This window comes from Ictidomys tridecemlineatus, chromosome 15 (genome assembly GCF_052094955.1).
Source record: "Ictidomys tridecemlineatus isolate mIctTri1 chromosome 15, mIctTri1.hap1, whole genome shotgun sequence".
NCBI classification, from domain to species: Eukaryota; Metazoa; Chordata; class Mammalia; order Rodentia; family Sciuridae; genus Ictidomys; species Ictidomys tridecemlineatus.
Window position 1 is genome coordinate 29,658,225 of NC_135491.1, and position 17,028 is coordinate 29,675,252.

The 17,028-nt window shown below is 41.7% G+C and overlaps 2 protein-coding genes and 1 non-coding gene across 13 annotated transcripts in view; 1 reads left to right on the forward strand and 2 right to left on the reverse strand.

Annotated features, from left to right (window-relative positions):
- Adcy7 (adenylate cyclase 7) overlaps nt 1-5,527 on the forward strand; it is a 52,076-nt gene extending 46,549 nt beyond the window's left edge. For 8 of the 9 annotated variants that reach the window (XM_040280020.2, XM_078032277.1, XM_078032275.1 and 5 more), the window contains 6 exons: nt 164-319; nt 975-1,121; nt 1,928-2,032; nt 2,291-2,405; nt 2,960-3,084; nt 3,304-5,527. In XM_040280020.2, coding sequence (XP_040135954.2) covers nt 164-319; nt 975-1,121; nt 1,928-2,032; nt 2,291-2,405; nt 2,960-3,084; nt 3,304-3,450 — 795 coding nt within the window. In that variant the 3' untranslated portion in view covers nt 3,451-5,527. Of the gene's footprint in view, nt 1-163; nt 320-974; nt 1,122-1,927; nt 2,033-2,174; nt 2,406-2,959; nt 3,085-3,303 lie in introns of those variants that run through there. The other variant, XR_013430868.1, reaches the window with a different exon arrangement.
- Nucleotides 5,449-17,028, reverse strand: part of Brd7 (bromodomain containing 7) — a 40,431-nt gene continuing 28,851 nt past the window's right edge. Inside the window, exons 9-18 of one of the 3 annotated variants that reach the window (XM_078032280.1) lie at nt 16,465-16,540; nt 14,283-14,390; nt 13,610-13,745; nt 11,737-11,848; nt 10,314-10,370; nt 8,056-8,170; nt 7,614-7,757; nt 7,253-7,396; nt 6,821-6,874; nt 5,449-5,641 (exon numbers count right to left, since the gene is read on the reverse strand). In XM_078032280.1, coding sequence (XP_077888406.1) covers nt 5,598-5,641; nt 6,821-6,874; nt 7,253-7,396; nt 7,614-7,757; nt 8,056-8,170; nt 10,314-10,370; nt 11,737-11,848; nt 13,610-13,745; nt 14,283-14,390; nt 16,465-16,540 — 990 coding nt within the window. In that variant the 3' untranslated portion in view covers nt 5,449-5,597. Of the gene's footprint in view, nt 5,642-6,650; nt 6,875-7,252; nt 7,397-7,613; nt 7,758-8,055; nt 8,171-10,313; nt 10,371-11,736; nt 11,849-13,609; nt 13,746-14,282; nt 14,391-16,464; nt 16,541-17,028 lie in introns of those variants that run through there. The other 2 variants (XM_078032281.1, XM_078032282.1) reach the window with 2 other exon arrangements.
- Trnav-cac (transfer RNA valine (anticodon CAC)) lies at nt 9,065-9,137 on the reverse strand. Its single transcript has one exon. It is a non-coding gene; the product is annotated as a tRNA-Val (tRNA).

A 17,028-nucleotide genomic window follows, 5' to 3' on the forward strand; every position in this document is an offset into this window, starting at 1 on the left:
GTAGAAGCTCTGGTCCCCAGTCCTGGCCTCCCCAGGTCACAGTGGGATGGGCTGAGCTGGGTTCAGGCTGGGCAGCACTGTGGGCTGGGTAAGGTCAGAGCTGTGCCCACCAGCTCCTTAGGTGGGTGTTGTCCTATGGATGGACACTGTTTTCCATTTGCAGATTGACTATTATTGTCGCCTGGACTGTTTGTGGAAGAAAAAGTTCAAGAAGGAACATGAAGAATTTGAAACTATGGAGAATGTGAACCGCCTTCTCCTGGAGAATGTGCTGCCGGCCCATGTGGCTGCCCACTTCATCGGCGACAAGCTGAATGAGGTGCAGTGGGAGGAAGGGGCTCAGCATGTGGTTAGGAGACAGAAGGTGCAGACACAGAGCCTGGGCGCAGGTGCAGAGCTGCTGAGTGCTGGTTTGCATTCCTGGGTCTTGGCCTCCACCCCCGTGCCCAGGAGCCAGCCTGTGCTGGTAGTTACAAAAGCACGGGCTCCGAGTTGGGGGCCAGATGCCTTACTTCCCTGGGTCTTGGTGTGAAAAGTGGGCTGACTGTCCTGGATTGCTGTGACGTCCAATATATGTTCCAGTGTTAGTAATCTGCATGTTCCATACTGATGAAAACATCTCTACTCCCTCCAGCTCTGTGTGCAGAATTTTCTAGATAAGGAAACCTAGGTCCCATGACTTGCTCAGTATAAACCCATCTCGTAATCTAGGGGCCTCAGCCCCAGCTGTACACAAACACCCAGGGTGCTCACAAGGGCATCACATCAGCTTGATCCTCCTGCTCCTCGACCAACCAGTTCAGAATCACCCCGGGTTCTAACAATCCTGGCATACTACCTGCGCGACCAGGGCCGGGAACCATGCTCCGTCTCCCTTTCTGGAAGCCCAGGGGAAGTTTAGTATTGTCTGCATCCCTGTCCCCTTCAGATGCTATGTAGCCATCAGGGCCTGTTTCTTCCCTACCCTGTGCCAGGACTGGTACCATCAGTCCTACGACTGTGTGTGTGTCATGTTTGCATCTGTGCCGGATTTCAAAGTGTTCTACACAGAGTGCGATGTCAACAAAGAAGGGCTGGAGTGTCTGCGCCTGTTAAATGAGATCATCGCTGACTTTGATGAGGTACGCGTTCAGCCTAGTCCTGGGGCTCTGGGCCTTCCTGCCTGCACGAAGAGCAAGGTTGAGGCTCAGGCATTCTGAACTCAATTTAAACACGTGACGTCACAGGCTCCACGTGTAGCTCTGTTGGCAATGTGTGTCCCTAGCATGCATGAGGCCCTGGGTTCCATCCCAGCACCAAACAACACAACATGAGGCGGCTTCCCTGGGGAGGGGAAACAAAGGAACATATTTGCCGGATGCGATGGCACATGCCTGTAAACCCAATGACCAGGAGGCTGAGGCCTCCAGAAGATCACAAGTTGGAGGCCAGCCTGGGCAACTCAGTGATGCCCTGTCTCAAAATAAAAAGGGCTGAGGATGTAGCTCTGTGGTAGGATGCCACTAGATTCAGAACTCAGTAATGCGAACACATTTGTCTTTTTTGTTTTACTTGGCAAATGCTTTGCCAAGATATTAATCTCTGCGACAGGCAGCTTGCTAAGATTAGATTCAGGTTCTTATTGAACAGGCTGATTTTTAGTTGTGCCCAATGCTATTGGCTGTTTCAGAGGACTGTTTGGGTCCAACTCTGCTGGAGACAGCTAATCCACCTTCCTAAAGCAGCTGTGTGTCCGATGCTTTAAAGGGTTGAAGAAAGCTGACGGGAATGGAAGGGGTGAGGGAGGCAAGGGGTCGCCATGTATAAGACTACACTTAGTTCAGAGCCTCAGAAACATGACCACTTAAGTGGGGAGGGAGGAGGGTCACATGTTCTTTCTTAGCACCTGGGTGCCTGAGGCTGCAGTGTGTCTCCCCTTTGTCTGCAGCTGCTGTTAAAGCCCAAGTTCAGTGGCGTGGAGAAGATCAAGACCATTGGCAGCACCTACATGGCAGCTGCGGGGCTCAGTGTCCCCTCTGGGCATGAAAACCAGGTACTCAAGCCCCAGGAGGGAATGCCATCTTCCTACTTAAAGGAGATGCCTTCCTAACACTCCTGTCCTGTGAGGGATGGGCAAAGGAACTTCCATGGCTCAGCATGGAGATCTTGACTGTGGGACAACCCTCTGCCCACAGTGGCCACTGTTGGAATTCACATTGATGCTGGGTACACCAATGCCCACAAGCCTGATGGTCGAGGGATCTGTGGAAGGAATGGTGGGGAAGGACTTTGCATGCTCTGTGCCCTGCAGGACCTGGATCGACAGCATACCCATATAGGTGTCATGGTAGAATTCAGCACTGCCCTGATGAGCAAGCTGGATGGCATCAACAGGCACTCCTTCAATTCCTTCCGCCTCCGAGTTGGTGAGCGTCCGGGTGGGCTGGCAGGGTGGCCAGCCAGGATTGGGAAGATGGTGCAGCTCCTGCTTAAGCAAGCCCTCTCTAAGTCTGCATGGCCAAGCTGCACTGGCCATCACATTATTAAGTTCCTGAAATCCCTCTGATCTGATGAGCCTGGCAGCTGCATTATTATCCTGACCTTTGCATATTGCATGTATAGTTACCTCTGGAAGTTTTCACAGCTGTAAAGAGGTGGCCTTAAAATACACTAAGAACAAAGCAAAGTTATTAAAGCTAACTGGTGACTGCTAGCTCAGGATTGGCCTATTTACTTGTTGTTAAAAGGGAGACTGGCAGGTACTAGAAAAGTGTTAGCAACAAACCCAGACTTCCTGTCTTGGAGAATCTGAACAAGAACAGGCCAGGGCTTGCCTTTCTTACATTCCAAGGGCCATATCACATTGCAGACTGTTTTGTTAACCCTTTCTGTGGTTGGGGGACAACTCTGTGGCTTCCCCTAAGGGCAGAGGCCTGAGGCTTTGCCTCTGTGATCAGCCAACTGTAAACATTACTGGCAGGCATAAACCATGGGCCTGTGATTGCTGGAGTAATTGGGGCACGAAAACCTCAATATGACATCTGGGGAAACACGGTCAACGTTGCCAGCCGCATGGAGAGCACTGGAGAGCTTGGGAAAATCCAGGTAAGAACCCACTGGGGAGCAGGTGACAGAGAGGGAAGACCCTCCCCACAGCTGAAGTGTCCTGAGCCTAAAGCCTAAGTCTACCACCACTTCACTGTGACTCTTAGCCATCACCTTCTTGAGAGAAAGCAGACATGCATGCTGCTTGGTGATCAACTTCTATTTGTCCCCATCACCATCTCCCTATTTCTGAGGACCGGGCTTTCTTTTCCTTTTCAGGTTACTGAAGAGACATGCACCATCCTCCAGGGACTAGGTTACTCTTGTGAGTGCCGGGGACTGATCAATGTCAAAGGCAAAGGCGAGCTGCGGACTTACTTTGTGTGTACAGACACTGCCAAGTTCCAAGGGCTGGGGCTGAACTGAGGGCTTCTGGTGTAGCCAGAACGCACTGGGAAGCCAGTTTCCTGCCCTGAGCCAGCCAAGGAGAGATTTGGCCCCACGCCAGTGGCAAAGGCATTCAAACAGGTTGTAGCCGTTGCCACCTCCTGGCCGATGGCTTTGTGTGGCTTCTCTGGGCTTGCACTAAAGGGTCACTTAGACATACACCAGGATCCTGCCTGAGTGACTGCTGGGTTGTGACCTGGGGCAGCAGGTGGGGCCTCTGTGCAGTCAGTCTGTAACAGTGTCTAGGTAGATGGAAGAGGATCACTGGGAGGTTGTGCTTGTGACTTTGAGAACTTTGTTCCCAGGGTGCTATGGAGGTGCTCAGAGGATGACTAAGGCAGATATCCACTTTGGTGACCTGTAAGCATGTGCAAGGAAACTCACTTTTTCTAGGTACTTAGCCAAGCCGCCTGGCATGGGTTGGAGCCGCCCTGCTCCCTAGCAGGGCTGGCTCTGGGCTTGTTTTTCACATAAGCATTCTGGTAAATGGAGTTGACATGTGTGAAATCGTTATGCTGACACGAAACAAACAGTAGAGAAAACCTGTAAATGACACTTGCTATTTCTTGTCATCTTTGGCATGTGTTTGCTTTAAATGGATACATTATTGGGGTTTCATCCTTACTAACGACTTCTCAGACCCTAGACAAAACTCTCCTCCTTCCAGTGAATTTTTTAGTCAATGACTCATGTATGCAAGACTACTGTCCAGTGTCAGTGTGTGGACAAGCTTGGCTGTAGGGACAGAGTTCCAAGGAAAGCAGCTCACAGAAAGCAGCAGCGGCACAGGTTTGTCTCTGAACCAGGCAACCCTGATGCAAGCCTTCTGATCAGGTTCAGTAAGCTGAAAGCCTAGAACAGGGGTACAGTCATGTGCTCCTCCCTGACCACTCATGCATTTTTACCTCTGCCCTGCAGTCTTCACCTGTATCTTGCTTTTCTTAGTATAGTGAGAACCTGGACAACCTGCAGCTCGTGTCTCCCTTTCTTTAGTCTGCATAGCTAACTATGAAGAGCTTTAAAACCAGAGGATCTACGTTTCATGAGATGTGTCGAGGTTCCTATTCCTGGAAGCCAGCCCCTCATAAATGCTGAGATGTTCTTGCTCTAAACCAAATGAGTCTTGACGCCAGCTTTGTGAAATGGCGTCTTATGGTGCTTCAACTCCACAGGGAGCCAAAGAAGTCTACCTGTTTCAAGGTGAGAAATAACCAAACTGCCTGCTCCTGCTCGGAAATGACTTCACTGCTACCTTACAGCCAGAGCCTCCCTAGGATCCAACACCACTGAGTTTCACTACATTGCAGGAGATCCATAACTAAAAGTCATCCACAACCCCCCGCTCCCGCCCCCGAAGTTATTCATAAAATCTTACTGGAGCCTTCAAAAGATTATACAGGGTTGCAGCAGTGACTAACCAGCTAGGTTTACCTGTGACTGGAGATCCTGGATGCTGCTGCCACCCTTATTGCAGAGCAGCGTATAGCCAAGTGGTGTTGTAGGGGATCAAAATGTAACCTGTCTGCTGTGTTGTCTTATGGGGCTTTGTCTGCCTGAGGAAGGCGGGGGCTGATCTAATTTGTAAAAGGTGCTGGGGTGGGCTTGTGGCAGTCTGATGTATTGCATACAATCGGAATCAGTATGCATTTGTTATAAGAATTTGCTTTCTGAAGGAATTTTCTGACAAAAATGATGGTAAGGGAAAAAAGCCTTCTTTGACCCTGACATTTCAAGTAAGGGCTGATTTCAGGTGAATACTATACTGAAATCTGTGTTCTCAAAACCTAGCAGTGTCTACCGAAAATTAACACTGACGTCTTCTGATTTACTTACCAAGGAAATTTCCCAACAAAACAGATGATCATTACCCACTGTATACTTTGTGTATATAATAGGTCTTTGTACAGAAATTTGCTCACAGTGCATGCAAATAACAAGGATTTGTTCTGTATATTGAATATTTGTAGATCTATAATATCTGCTTTAAATCTTTTATTTTTGTAAACTGCCAGTGATAGGCTGCTTTTCATACATTAAATTAGCAATGTGGAAAACCTGAACGTCTCAAGGTGTTCTGATTCAAAATATCCTTTTGATCTTTAGGAACTTACTTAAGCCAAGTAGATCTAAGTGAAGGATGGTCCAAAATTATATTTTAGAAATAAAACACCTGATTAAAAAAAAAAAAAAAAGTTCAGATAGGTTTTTTTTAACTTTAACACAAACTAGGTCATGTTTTAACTTCCTCAAGAGAATTAATTTTCCTTTACAAAATGGATTTTCTGAGTTTTTACAGAACTCTGTATTGAACTTTATGCTATGTTTTTTTTAAATTTCATTTTTACAGTGTTGGGGATCAAACCAAGGGCCTTGAGCATGCCAGGCAAATGCTCTCCCATTGAACTCCACCCCAGCCCTAACTGCCTTTTAGACAGATTACATTCAGAAAAATCACCATTCATTTCAGCCTAGTGGCTGGTGATAGAGGGGTGTCTTTCATGGTCTTTGCTTGGTATGTGACCTTTGTATTTTTGATAAAAATGATTATTAGTTTAGGGGCACTGCTGAGGCACAGGTGATCTTTGAGAAACAGGAAATAAACTTCCTTTTAAGTTTGGTAATTTCCTGATCTATTCTGGGATGATTTAGTATCTTATTTGGTTTATCCTTTAGCAGTTCCCAATTACTGAAAAATGAAAAACAAGAGAATCAGTGTTATAAATCTCATCTGCTTATTCTAAGGGGTGTGGGGCACCTAATTACCACACAAGTACATCATTCCCATCAGGTATGCAGGGAGCACAGCACATCCTAAAATTATTTTAAGGATTTGTTTTCATGGTATAATGATGGAAAATCTTCACTGGATGGGGCTATTGAAAAAAGTATTAGCACTATTCTGAAAGAATGCTGCCTAGGTATGCACTAGCCCAAAGCCATATTGCTTCTTCTGAAGGCCACTTTAATTAAGATGGAATCTGATAGGTTAGGAACTACTGGTCTTGATTTCTTTAGTGGGGAATTAATTATGGAAAATGTGAAATATGAAGGGTTTTGATTATTTTGAGGACTTTCTTTTTAAGGGATGACCATGAGAAAGGCTTTCCAAGATTTCCTATCACATCCTCAGATATACCCTGGGAAAAGGCCAAGAGGTAACTTAGCTGATATGCACAGTATTCTTCTCAGGTTCAGCTTTATTACCTAATAGAAGTTCAATCTCTGGAACATTAAAATTAACTGTTCCAAAGTTTAATTAAAAACACAATTTACAAATAGTTAATATCTTCTCAAATGCATTTTCAAGTTCAGAATGAAAAAAATATATACATAATATATAATCAAATACCAGTGGCTTCAGGTCCACACTCAGCAACATCAGTCTTCTTAGGTTCTTCAAAATCTGAAAGACAATACCACATCACTAAGTTTTTTTCCTTTTAATTAAAAATGGGAAGTGAAGAGGAAGCTAGCATTGAGTAGACTGTTGATAGCCCTCTGTACCATACTCAAGGATAGAGAATAGGTGGCATTATTAGGTCATCATTGTAAAGTAAAAGTAGATTTATACCTTAAAATCAGACAGACAAGGTCCTAGTTTAACTTAGTATAGGGCACTTGCCTAGCATGTGTGAGGCCCTGGGTTCTATCTTTAATGACAAAAACCCTCGACATATTCAAAAAATCCCAGAGAAACCTTTCCAATGCTATCTCTAGGGAATGGACTGAGATATTCTTTTTACTTGCCCCTCCCACACTCACAGGGAAACAGGGTACGTACCTTCTGTTAAATCTACGAAGTTGTTCTCTATGATGGGGGAAGGAATGGAAATCCCCATTGCTTTTCGAACTCCATACATGCTTACAATGTCACCTGGAGTTACTTGCTGGGCAAGTTCTTTAAGATTATTGGTCACCTGTTCAGCTAGAAATAAAAATAAAAACAGTTTCAGGCATTGAAAAGCAGTTTATTCAGATAATTAAAAAAATAATAAAAAAATACAACAGAACATGAATGCATTAATGCAAAAAACACACTTTCCATGGTATTCATTCCAGAGTCACTTTATAGTAATGTCATTACTTGAAGTATTTTCCTTTAAGCAACCCCCAACTCTCCTCTTACTGGAGGTGCTACATACCGAGGTGCATTTCTCTGTATGATGGACCTAAAAGACAGATCATATTGGGAGGGGGTCTGGTGCTCAGCCGCTCATTCTGAGCTTCCTGAAGCTCCCTGAGCAATCTCGTGGTATCATCGAGTTTCCTCTGGAATACTTCAGCCTCTGTAAGGTAAGAAGAACACAACACACTCAGGAAAACGTAGGCATACTTGTGTTTGATCTTATGTGATAAAATGAGTCCAGTGCTTCAAGGCTTAGCTATTTATTGGTTAGACTTCTCCCCTCAAAGAAGTAATGCCCCTCCAATGAAACCAGTACCACAGCCATGTTTTACTCTTTAACTTGGCTGTGCAAGATCTTGCTGTGGCGAGTGGCTTGGTTAATTTGTACCAACGTGGCATTGGTCTTGACTGACTGTGATGCACAGTATTTCCAGCAACCTATGGTCTGCGACCCTCACCTTCAGAGTCAAAGACTTCAATTGGAGCGCCAAAGTTTGTTACTGCTTTGAGTGCTGTGAGCCTGTCGTGGGTGCCAGAGTCCAATCGCCCTGCTGGCTCTACTTCTGTAATCTGCTTCAAAAGAAAAAAGGAAGTTATTTGAACTTGCTAAGCTATGAGAGTGCTAAGTAAAAATTAGTAAGATGGCTATGTTTATAGGCAGTTATTCTACTTCGAAGTTATCATTTTGATGACTACTAAAAATGTCTCCCCAGCATACCATTTTAAAATGCTATTCCCAAATTTCAGCAAAATAAGAGTCCATAAATCCACGTTTTTCTGTAATGTAATGAGGTCTCATACGGTTTGCAGCATTTGCTTCATATGGCAACCATTCCACAGATAAAGTAATGAGAAATTACCTAAATTATGAAGTACTTTTATCTGATGTCTCTGAGACTCAAAGTCCAATGTTTCGGCCCACCCAGTCCATACACTTGCATCTCTATAGTACATCTTTAATATAAGATGCTTCCTGGGTCTTGTCCAGGACCCAAAGCTAGGCTATTGGGATTGCATGGAAAAAACAAAATCTTATGCAGGGTGGAGTTTTATTTTTGGATCCTAAGACTCAGAGTTTCCATAACCTCAACACTATTTTTGAGGAGTACATCAATCCAGATAATAAGTAACCAAAAGCTGGTGATTCCATTTTTGTTTGGTATTGTAGTCCATATGCAATTTAAAAACCTGACTTCTCTACCTTCATATATATGGGCAGAAAGTGTACAGTGGAGAAAAACTACAACCTGGCACTGGTATTATGGTTTGCCATTTCAGCTGGATAATCTTTTTTATTTCTTAACCAACTTCCTTTCCCAGTCTTCAAAGATTTTTCACTCTTGTTCCCTAAGCACATGATCTTTCTTGGCTCCTTCCCTGAAAACAACATGGCTGTGTAAATAACAGCTTTATCTCTATTATTCTCTCAGAGAACTCAAGTCTGTACAATTTTTTTTTTTTTTTTTTTGGTGGTGCTGGGGATTGAACCCAGGGCCTTGTGCATGTGAAGCAAGCACTCTACCAACTGAGCTATATCCCCGGCCCCTGCACAATCTTAAATCTCCATTTAACCCAATTTTCTTCCACTTACTTAATTCACCAAAGTCTATCTTTGGCCTCTACCATTGTACTGAGATTGCTCTGATCAAGATTACAAATACTCTTGTGGGCCTCCTGTTCTTGGGTTTCCATGGCACTTGATATTGCAAACTCTCTCCCTGCTTAGCATTCTTCCATGGTTTTCCTTCCTGACTCAACTACTGGTCTTCTCTAAGGTTCTGTCCTTCAACGTTTTTCCACATTCTCCCTGTAGTCTCTAATGACTGAAATAAATTCCACCTTTACACTAACAACTTCCAGATCCAAACAACAGCCCAGATTTTCAAGTGCCAGGCCCATACCTCTGGCAATGTCCTCATCACACTTGTCATATCTGAAACCAAATATGACTTCTTTCCCTGTCAAAGTTGTGCTCCTTTTCCTGCACGTCCTATGAGTTAATAATACTATCACCAATATCAGGAACTAGGTAATTTTAATTTTTATCCCACTGCATTTCCCAAATCTTATTCTTTATTTTTTAAAAATATTTTTTAGTTGTCAATGGACCTTTATTTATGTGTATATGGTGCTCAGAATCAAACCCAGTGCCTCACACGTTAGGCAAGTGCTCTACCACTGCCACAACCGCCCCCCCCATCCTTATTCTGTTCCTTTATATTGGTATGCTAGTTTAAGTCACTATATGGCATTTCTAGGATAAGATTTTAGTTCTCAGCACTATAGAGAAGACTTCATCATGGGGTCCTCACATACACAGGCTTACCACCTGTTTCCCCAGGGACTGCTGGTCATATTTTCTGAGCTTGCTGTGCACATGCCCTCCTCTCTCATTCACTGTCAGATACCTGCTCCAGATATCTGACCCCACTGCTGGGAGACGCCTTTGCATCCTGCTAGCCCTGTTCAGAGCAACCTGACCAGTGAGCTCCTCCACCCTGGGTGTCCACACCCTATGCACTCACTCCATGTAAACTGGTTTTGATTCCATTGTTTACATGCCTGAATACCTTATAAGTACTGCTAAGCTCCACAGGCCAAGATAAGCTTTTCTACCATAGGTAATACTGAATATTTTTACTTTAAAATATATCACTTAGGTCTTTTAGCTTATTCTTCATTTAAACATTTCTTGAAAAGAATAAAATATAATCACCTCCATTTCTTTTGCTGTGTCAAGTGTCCTAGCCTGGCCTTCATCTTCAGGCAATGACTGTAAGAAAAAAGAAAAACAACATTTTAAGAAAAAAAGTATGGATTGACAAATAGAGAAATGAGAAAACAAAGTTTTGTGGCAAGAGAAAAGAAATTAGAGTGTCTATTATTAGAATATAACTTTTTAAATAAAAACGAATTAAATGTAATTAGCATTTTGAGACTACTCCCTGAGTTGTTATACTTTTATTGGTGATGCTGAGCTCCATGCCTAATCAAAAACCTATCCATATATTTAAGAAGGTATTTGGTAAATAGCTTATAACTAAATAAATGGAATCTGTTTTTAACAATAGGTTAAGTCTCTTACAAGAAAGGAACTCTAGGGACTACTGGGTAGCAATCAAGTAATATTCTCAGACAGTACAGAATTATTGTAAAATATGCAAATGTTAACAGAGAATATTTAATTCCTATAATCCTACTTGTTAAGAGATTATGCACACGTAAACCATGGAAATATGCATCATGGACATCAATTAAAATTTTATCTTTCTTGGAAAGGTTGTATTGTGATATAACTAATTTCCAATTTCTAAAAATCATAAACAATGTATCCTCATATAAATCTCTGATTTTCTAGGATAAACTATGAAAAGAGGAACAGCTGGATCAAAGGGCAGAAAAATTACATTTTGAAATATATTGCCAAAATCATCAAAGGAAAGTTCAAGGATCACAAGTGCCAGGCCCTAAGCAATTTAGCGATAAGGACTAGGGAGGTAGTGTGTGTAAAGCACTCCTGGATTTAATCCCTAGTACTTAAAAAAAAGAGAGCAATGATTTCCAAGACGTGTAGGGTCCTCTAATTATAATGACAAGAACATTCTGAAAATACACTCTCCTATACATCAGTAGGGACAGATTCTGGTTCTAATTTTTGAGCTAAGATTGAATTACTCCATATTATGAACTGAGACAGATTATAAGTGTTAATAAAAAACAGTAATAAGGCAGTTTTTACTTTCTAACCCAAGGTTCCTACCACTAGGCTATTAACTGTATAGTAAGGAAAAGGGCATTTCCTATTGTTTTAGTGAACCTAGTTTCAAGCCAGTGAGAAGACTTTCCCCTTTTTTGTTAGGGTACACAGTACCCACTGACTTCTGAGTTGTAAACCCCAGTTTCGAATCCCACATTCCCAAGATCAGGAGATACTACATGTTCTGCCCTTCCCAGGTCCTGGTAGCTGGTGACTCCTTTCCGCTCATTGTCTTCCACCATGGCCTCCACCCAGGCTGGGTTGTCTGGGAGGGCCATGGAGTTCAGCTGTCACACTAGCTAATCCTTGGTTTCATAACACTGAATGACTAATGTTTCTGAGCCAGTAATAAATCGCCCTGTTTCTTTAGCAGCGTTCTTACCGTCTCCAACTCCTGTAGGGTCCTGGAATGCCCTCCTTTTGTTAAAACATCCAGTAAACTATCTGCCATAACATATGGATAATCTTGGCATGTGGCCAAAAACTCATGGATGCTGAAAAAGAGAGAGTTGAGAAAGTCACTTCCACATAAATCATCTCCATTGTTAATCCTTCTGTCATAACCAACTGTTTCCATTAGATGTCCTTGGTTTATACATCATGATATAAAACTTTCTCTCTAGAAGCAAGACTATACTTACATATTTACTAGTAATAAATTCATTGTCACCAGAAAACTTAAACAATATCAAGATCACAGTGAAAATGAAATCATTCTGAAGGCTCTCCAAGGAAAAATAAGACCTCAGAGATAGCGCAGTCCTTGGGGCTTCGTGTACTGCCCTTTCACACCCCGTCCCCTTACAGATATCGTTCACCTCAGAATTTTTATGTGTACTAAACTGTCCAAGTCACACCTGGGTTTGAATGTCTCACCAGCATCTCAAGCTCATGCATTGAAAGCAGCAATGCTGAATCCCAAGCAATGCTCTAAGGCCTTCCTCTTCTCAGCATGTTTCTTCAGTGAATGGCAACTACATCTTTTAAACTAAGTCTGAAAATGCTGGACTCATGCTGTCCTCTCTCTCTCATACCCCACTTCAGCCAGCTGAGAAATCCTACTAATTACTGATCCTTTCTTAACACCTCAATGGCTACTCCCCTGGCCCATTTCTCATCTGGTTTATGACAGCAGTCTCCCAACTTCTGCCTAGTGGGTGGAATCTATTCTCCACACAGAAGACACAGGAACCCTTTTAGAATTATAAGCTCACAATCTACCAGTGGACTCTCATCTTATTTAAAACTCCAAGACCTTGTGACAATCTATTCTCACCTATTACCTCTCTGACCACTTTCCCCTTCACCCTAGCATTCTATCTTCCTTTTTCTTTCTCCAAAGCAATGTCACCATCTGACAGGAGGGACAAGACTCTGACACTATTCTTTCCCCGTGTGAAATTCCCAGCATCTAGAAGAATGCTCACCACATAGTGGGCATGCACTGCCTATTTGTGGAATGTATAGATGAATAATCAAAAAAAAAAAAATCTGTTTAAGCTGCTGAAGTCTAAGTATATAGATGGCTTGATCTGAAACAGCCAATCTCTAACTTAGGGACCTACCTATAAAAACAGCAAAACCGCACATTTCTGTACAAGTAAACAGACTTTCCCTTTGTCAGAAAACCAGGGAACTGGTTAATCTTTAGTGTCAAGTTCTTTTACATAAAAACAGTTTACAAGGTACCAGTGCTGAGAAGGAAATATCCAAGCTCAAGGCCTCACACTAAGCCACAGTCCTGGTAAATCAGCACCGTATCTCATTATGTTAATGGGATATAAAGTGTTCAGTATCCTCAATAGGATCACAGAAGTTACTGTCCCACAGAAAAATGCAACAAGGGATGGATGAATGTAACTGCAATGGTCTGTCTGGTAGACCACGGGTAGGTGCATGGTAGGCAAACAAGCTTGTATTGGGTTGCCTTAGGAATCATGTCATCGTGTCCTATGCCTCAGAGCTTGGGGAAAACGTGCCGTGGGTTTCCAAACTGATCAACTGTGGAACATAACTCATTGACACACAAAATGTCACAGTAGAGCAACAACATTCTGAGGTAACAAGCTCCTTTAAAATATTTTGTTTCCATCAGAGGAAGGCAATTATGGATCTATTATTGTTAACTTAAAAAAATTACTGAGCACATTTTCTACCTTTTGGATAACTTTCTAAGTCTATCCACAAGTCACATATTGTATATTAATATTTTAGAGAAATGTTGTTTTCTGAACATTGATTAACTAGTGACTCACCTGAAATCACTTGGAAGGTCAGAGTCTTCTCCATAGGTTGAGTAGATTAAATCAGAATCATCCTTGCTGATATTTGCAAATGTGGAGTCATAATGTGGGGCATAAGAACTGTAGGGTCCATAATTCAAGTATAACACTGTTGAAAAAATTAAACACATTATTATAATACTATTTTTTAGTTTATATGACAATCTAATTTCTTACTTTAATAAAAGTTTATTCTCTTCTTTTACTACTTCACTGATTTGTATACAAATCTAAGATACAGATGGTAAAATGGTTGTTATATATTATTATATTATTTAGAGATAATAAGAAAAAAGGCTCACAGCACAGACATGATTTTTTTTCTGAATATTTTTGATCTGTATTTGGTTGAATCCATGGGTATGGCATCCACAGACACAGAGGGAAGACCCTACCTGTGAAGTTGCAATTCAAGTGAATTATTTTCCACAAAGGGAGAGGAAAAATAGAAAGAACAAAACTCATTTTGAATACTAATACCTAGTTTTCTAGTTTCTTTTGAAGTTAATGAAATATCTAAATCATATTGCAAAAATACCACCAAGAGAGCTGGTGAATAAAGCAACGAATGGTAATTACGTTTCCTTTCTCTAACTCCCTGAAGCAAGAGTAGAGAAAAAACTTGGCAACTATGTAGAAGCCTCACCTGGGGTTACTTTGTTCCTTTTATCCTCTTTGAACCCCTGCAAGGTATTCACTCCAGACTGAAGTCTTCCAGTTGTCATTCCCAGTCTTACAGGGCAGTAGCCTGGTTCTGAGACATAAAACCAAGTACAATGAAGGAGGCATACATGGGAAAAATCCATAGGGTATTCTGCTGAGTGCTTTCATGTACTTCATCTTGTCTACATGACTGTGAAGGAGCTGGGTAGCTCTTACTATATTCACTTTTAAGACAAGTAAATTTCAATTCAGAAAGGCAGGATTGTGGACCTGGGACCAAAAATCTGGACCTTTTCATCATACTCCATTGCTTCCTAGAATTCTTTACAATTTTGTTATACTTCATCCTTAAAGATAAGATTTTGCTGGGGAGGGGGAGGGTACTGGGGACTGAACCCAGGTGCACTTTACCACCCTTTGTGTATATGTGTGTGAATATATATTACATATATATATATATATGTATGTATGTATGTGTGTGTGTGTGTATAAATATATATATATATATATATATATATATTTTTTTTTTTTTTTTAAATTTTGAGATAGGTTCTCACTAAGTTCTGGCCTCGAACTTTCAATCTTCCTGCTTCAGTCTCCCAGGTCACTAATTATAGGCATGCAGATTTAACACAGATTTAAAAGCTGGGTCTTTTAATGTTAAGAAGATGGAGGGAAAAGAGTAGGAAGGTTAGAAAAGACTAAGTAAAGGAAAAATACCTGGATTAAAAATAAGAGCTCATAATGCATTAAGGATAAATTAATGTCTGTAACAGGTATACTTTTACTGTAATGACACATAGCCTTTAAAAAATGTGATCTTGGTAAACCAGGAATGAATTCCTGTACTGGAACTGGGACTATATGATATAAGCAGAGATCATGAGGAGGGCACCTAGCAGGATGATTTGAGGAGAAAAGTGGTCCCCAATATTTTCCAATAGAAAGAGTGATTTCTCTCCTAAAGCTGGTTTGAGGTTATTGCCACAAGTGATCAGTGGGATGAAAGCACCTGTAAAAAACTTCAAACACTGAAATCAGAAGACCCTATCTTCTTGGTGAATCATCTGCAATATGTCTTCCTAATATGTACTGGCACCTCCACCGGGAGGGTAAAGCTAAGATAATGAGCAGGCTGTCTTCCACCTGAAACCAGCCAAGTGGCCTCTTGAGAGAGTGGCTGGTTGTGTGTGTGACTCAAGTTAGCTTTGGCCATATCTGATTATGCCCACAGGAGCAGGAAACCAGACTGAGAGCAAAGACTAGACAAAGAAACGGGTACATCTCAGGGAGTCACTTAAATCCAGTTAGCTGCATTTTCCCTCACCAGATTTTCACCACAGTTACACTACAAAGAGCAATGTTTTCAATGCTGTGGCATCTTTTGTGGCCAAAAACCATAAAACTCTACTATGAAAAGTTCACATGAAAGGAAAACATGAGTCTTGTTAAGAAAATGCATTCTGGCTCCCTTTCTTCTAGTGATGTTTAGGGAGCATTAATATTAACAGACTTGCCCACTTAGTCTTCAGCTGCATTAAGCCCTTCCCTGCTTCCGGTTTTTTTCACCTGTGGTTCTGACAGTCTGTTACCTGTTCCTTTGTCCCTTACTTGCTTAAATATCATCTCCTAAGTAAGTCCTCTGGGACCCCCAAACACTTGGGAGGAACTTTCTCTTATATACAATCATGGCTGATCGATTCCTCTCCAGTACTTTGTTCATGACAGACAAGTGTGTAGTATTTACTACAGACATCTCCTTATATAATTAGTTTGCATACCCTCCTTCCCCCACCCACAGAATCTAAGGGGAAGGGACCCGTCTCTTCTGTTTTGCTCCCCACTACACTCCCAGCTCCACCTATAATTCCTAAGACAGTGCTTTGCCGCAGTAAAGACTATTAGAGACTATTTCCTAAAGTGTAGGAATTGTGTCATTATCAATTTCTGTATTCCCAATTATCTTTCTTCTAATATTATAAAAATGGGTATTTGTTATATAAATTAACACTAAGTGAAGGCAAGCCATTATCATGAAATGCATGATGTCTAATTCTTTGTAGATAACGATATGGTTGAATTTAGGTTTGCAACTTTAAGATGTTAACCCAGATTACTTTTGCCAAATAGCATAAAGTTCATGTGCAGTCTTGCTGTGATCCTACCTCCTACAATGGGATCCACAGGATGGAGAAGTCCCAATGTTGTTGTTCCATCTGGTTTTCTTCTTTCAAATTCGCACTGCAATGACCCAAAATATTCAAATGGAATTGTTTTATCTATTTCCCACATAAAAGAAGCACACTAGAAAGTCTTGCTTTAATCAAAGTAACATTATAGGTGTCTATTAAACTCAAATATTGACTTTCACACCTGTCTTCCATGTATACAGGTGTTGACAGGCTTGACAGTTCGAAGGTAAGGACATCTCAGAATTTTAAAGGACTGTGTAGATTATAGAAGGCCACCTCCTGGTTCTCCCCAACTCTCAACAAAGGAGAATACTGCAGACTGGAGAAGGGGACTGACTTGCTCACTCAGGTCTGAATCCACTTGGTGCTTGACAATGTGCTCAACAGTATGATTTTAAAGGGCCAGGATATAAATGTTTTCTTGTAAGTTTAAAATATGTGGTTCACTTTCTAATTTTGGAGCACATTAAATTCACTGGAAAATACAAACAATAAAACAACATCCTAGCAAAAGAGGACACACAGTAATCATAAACT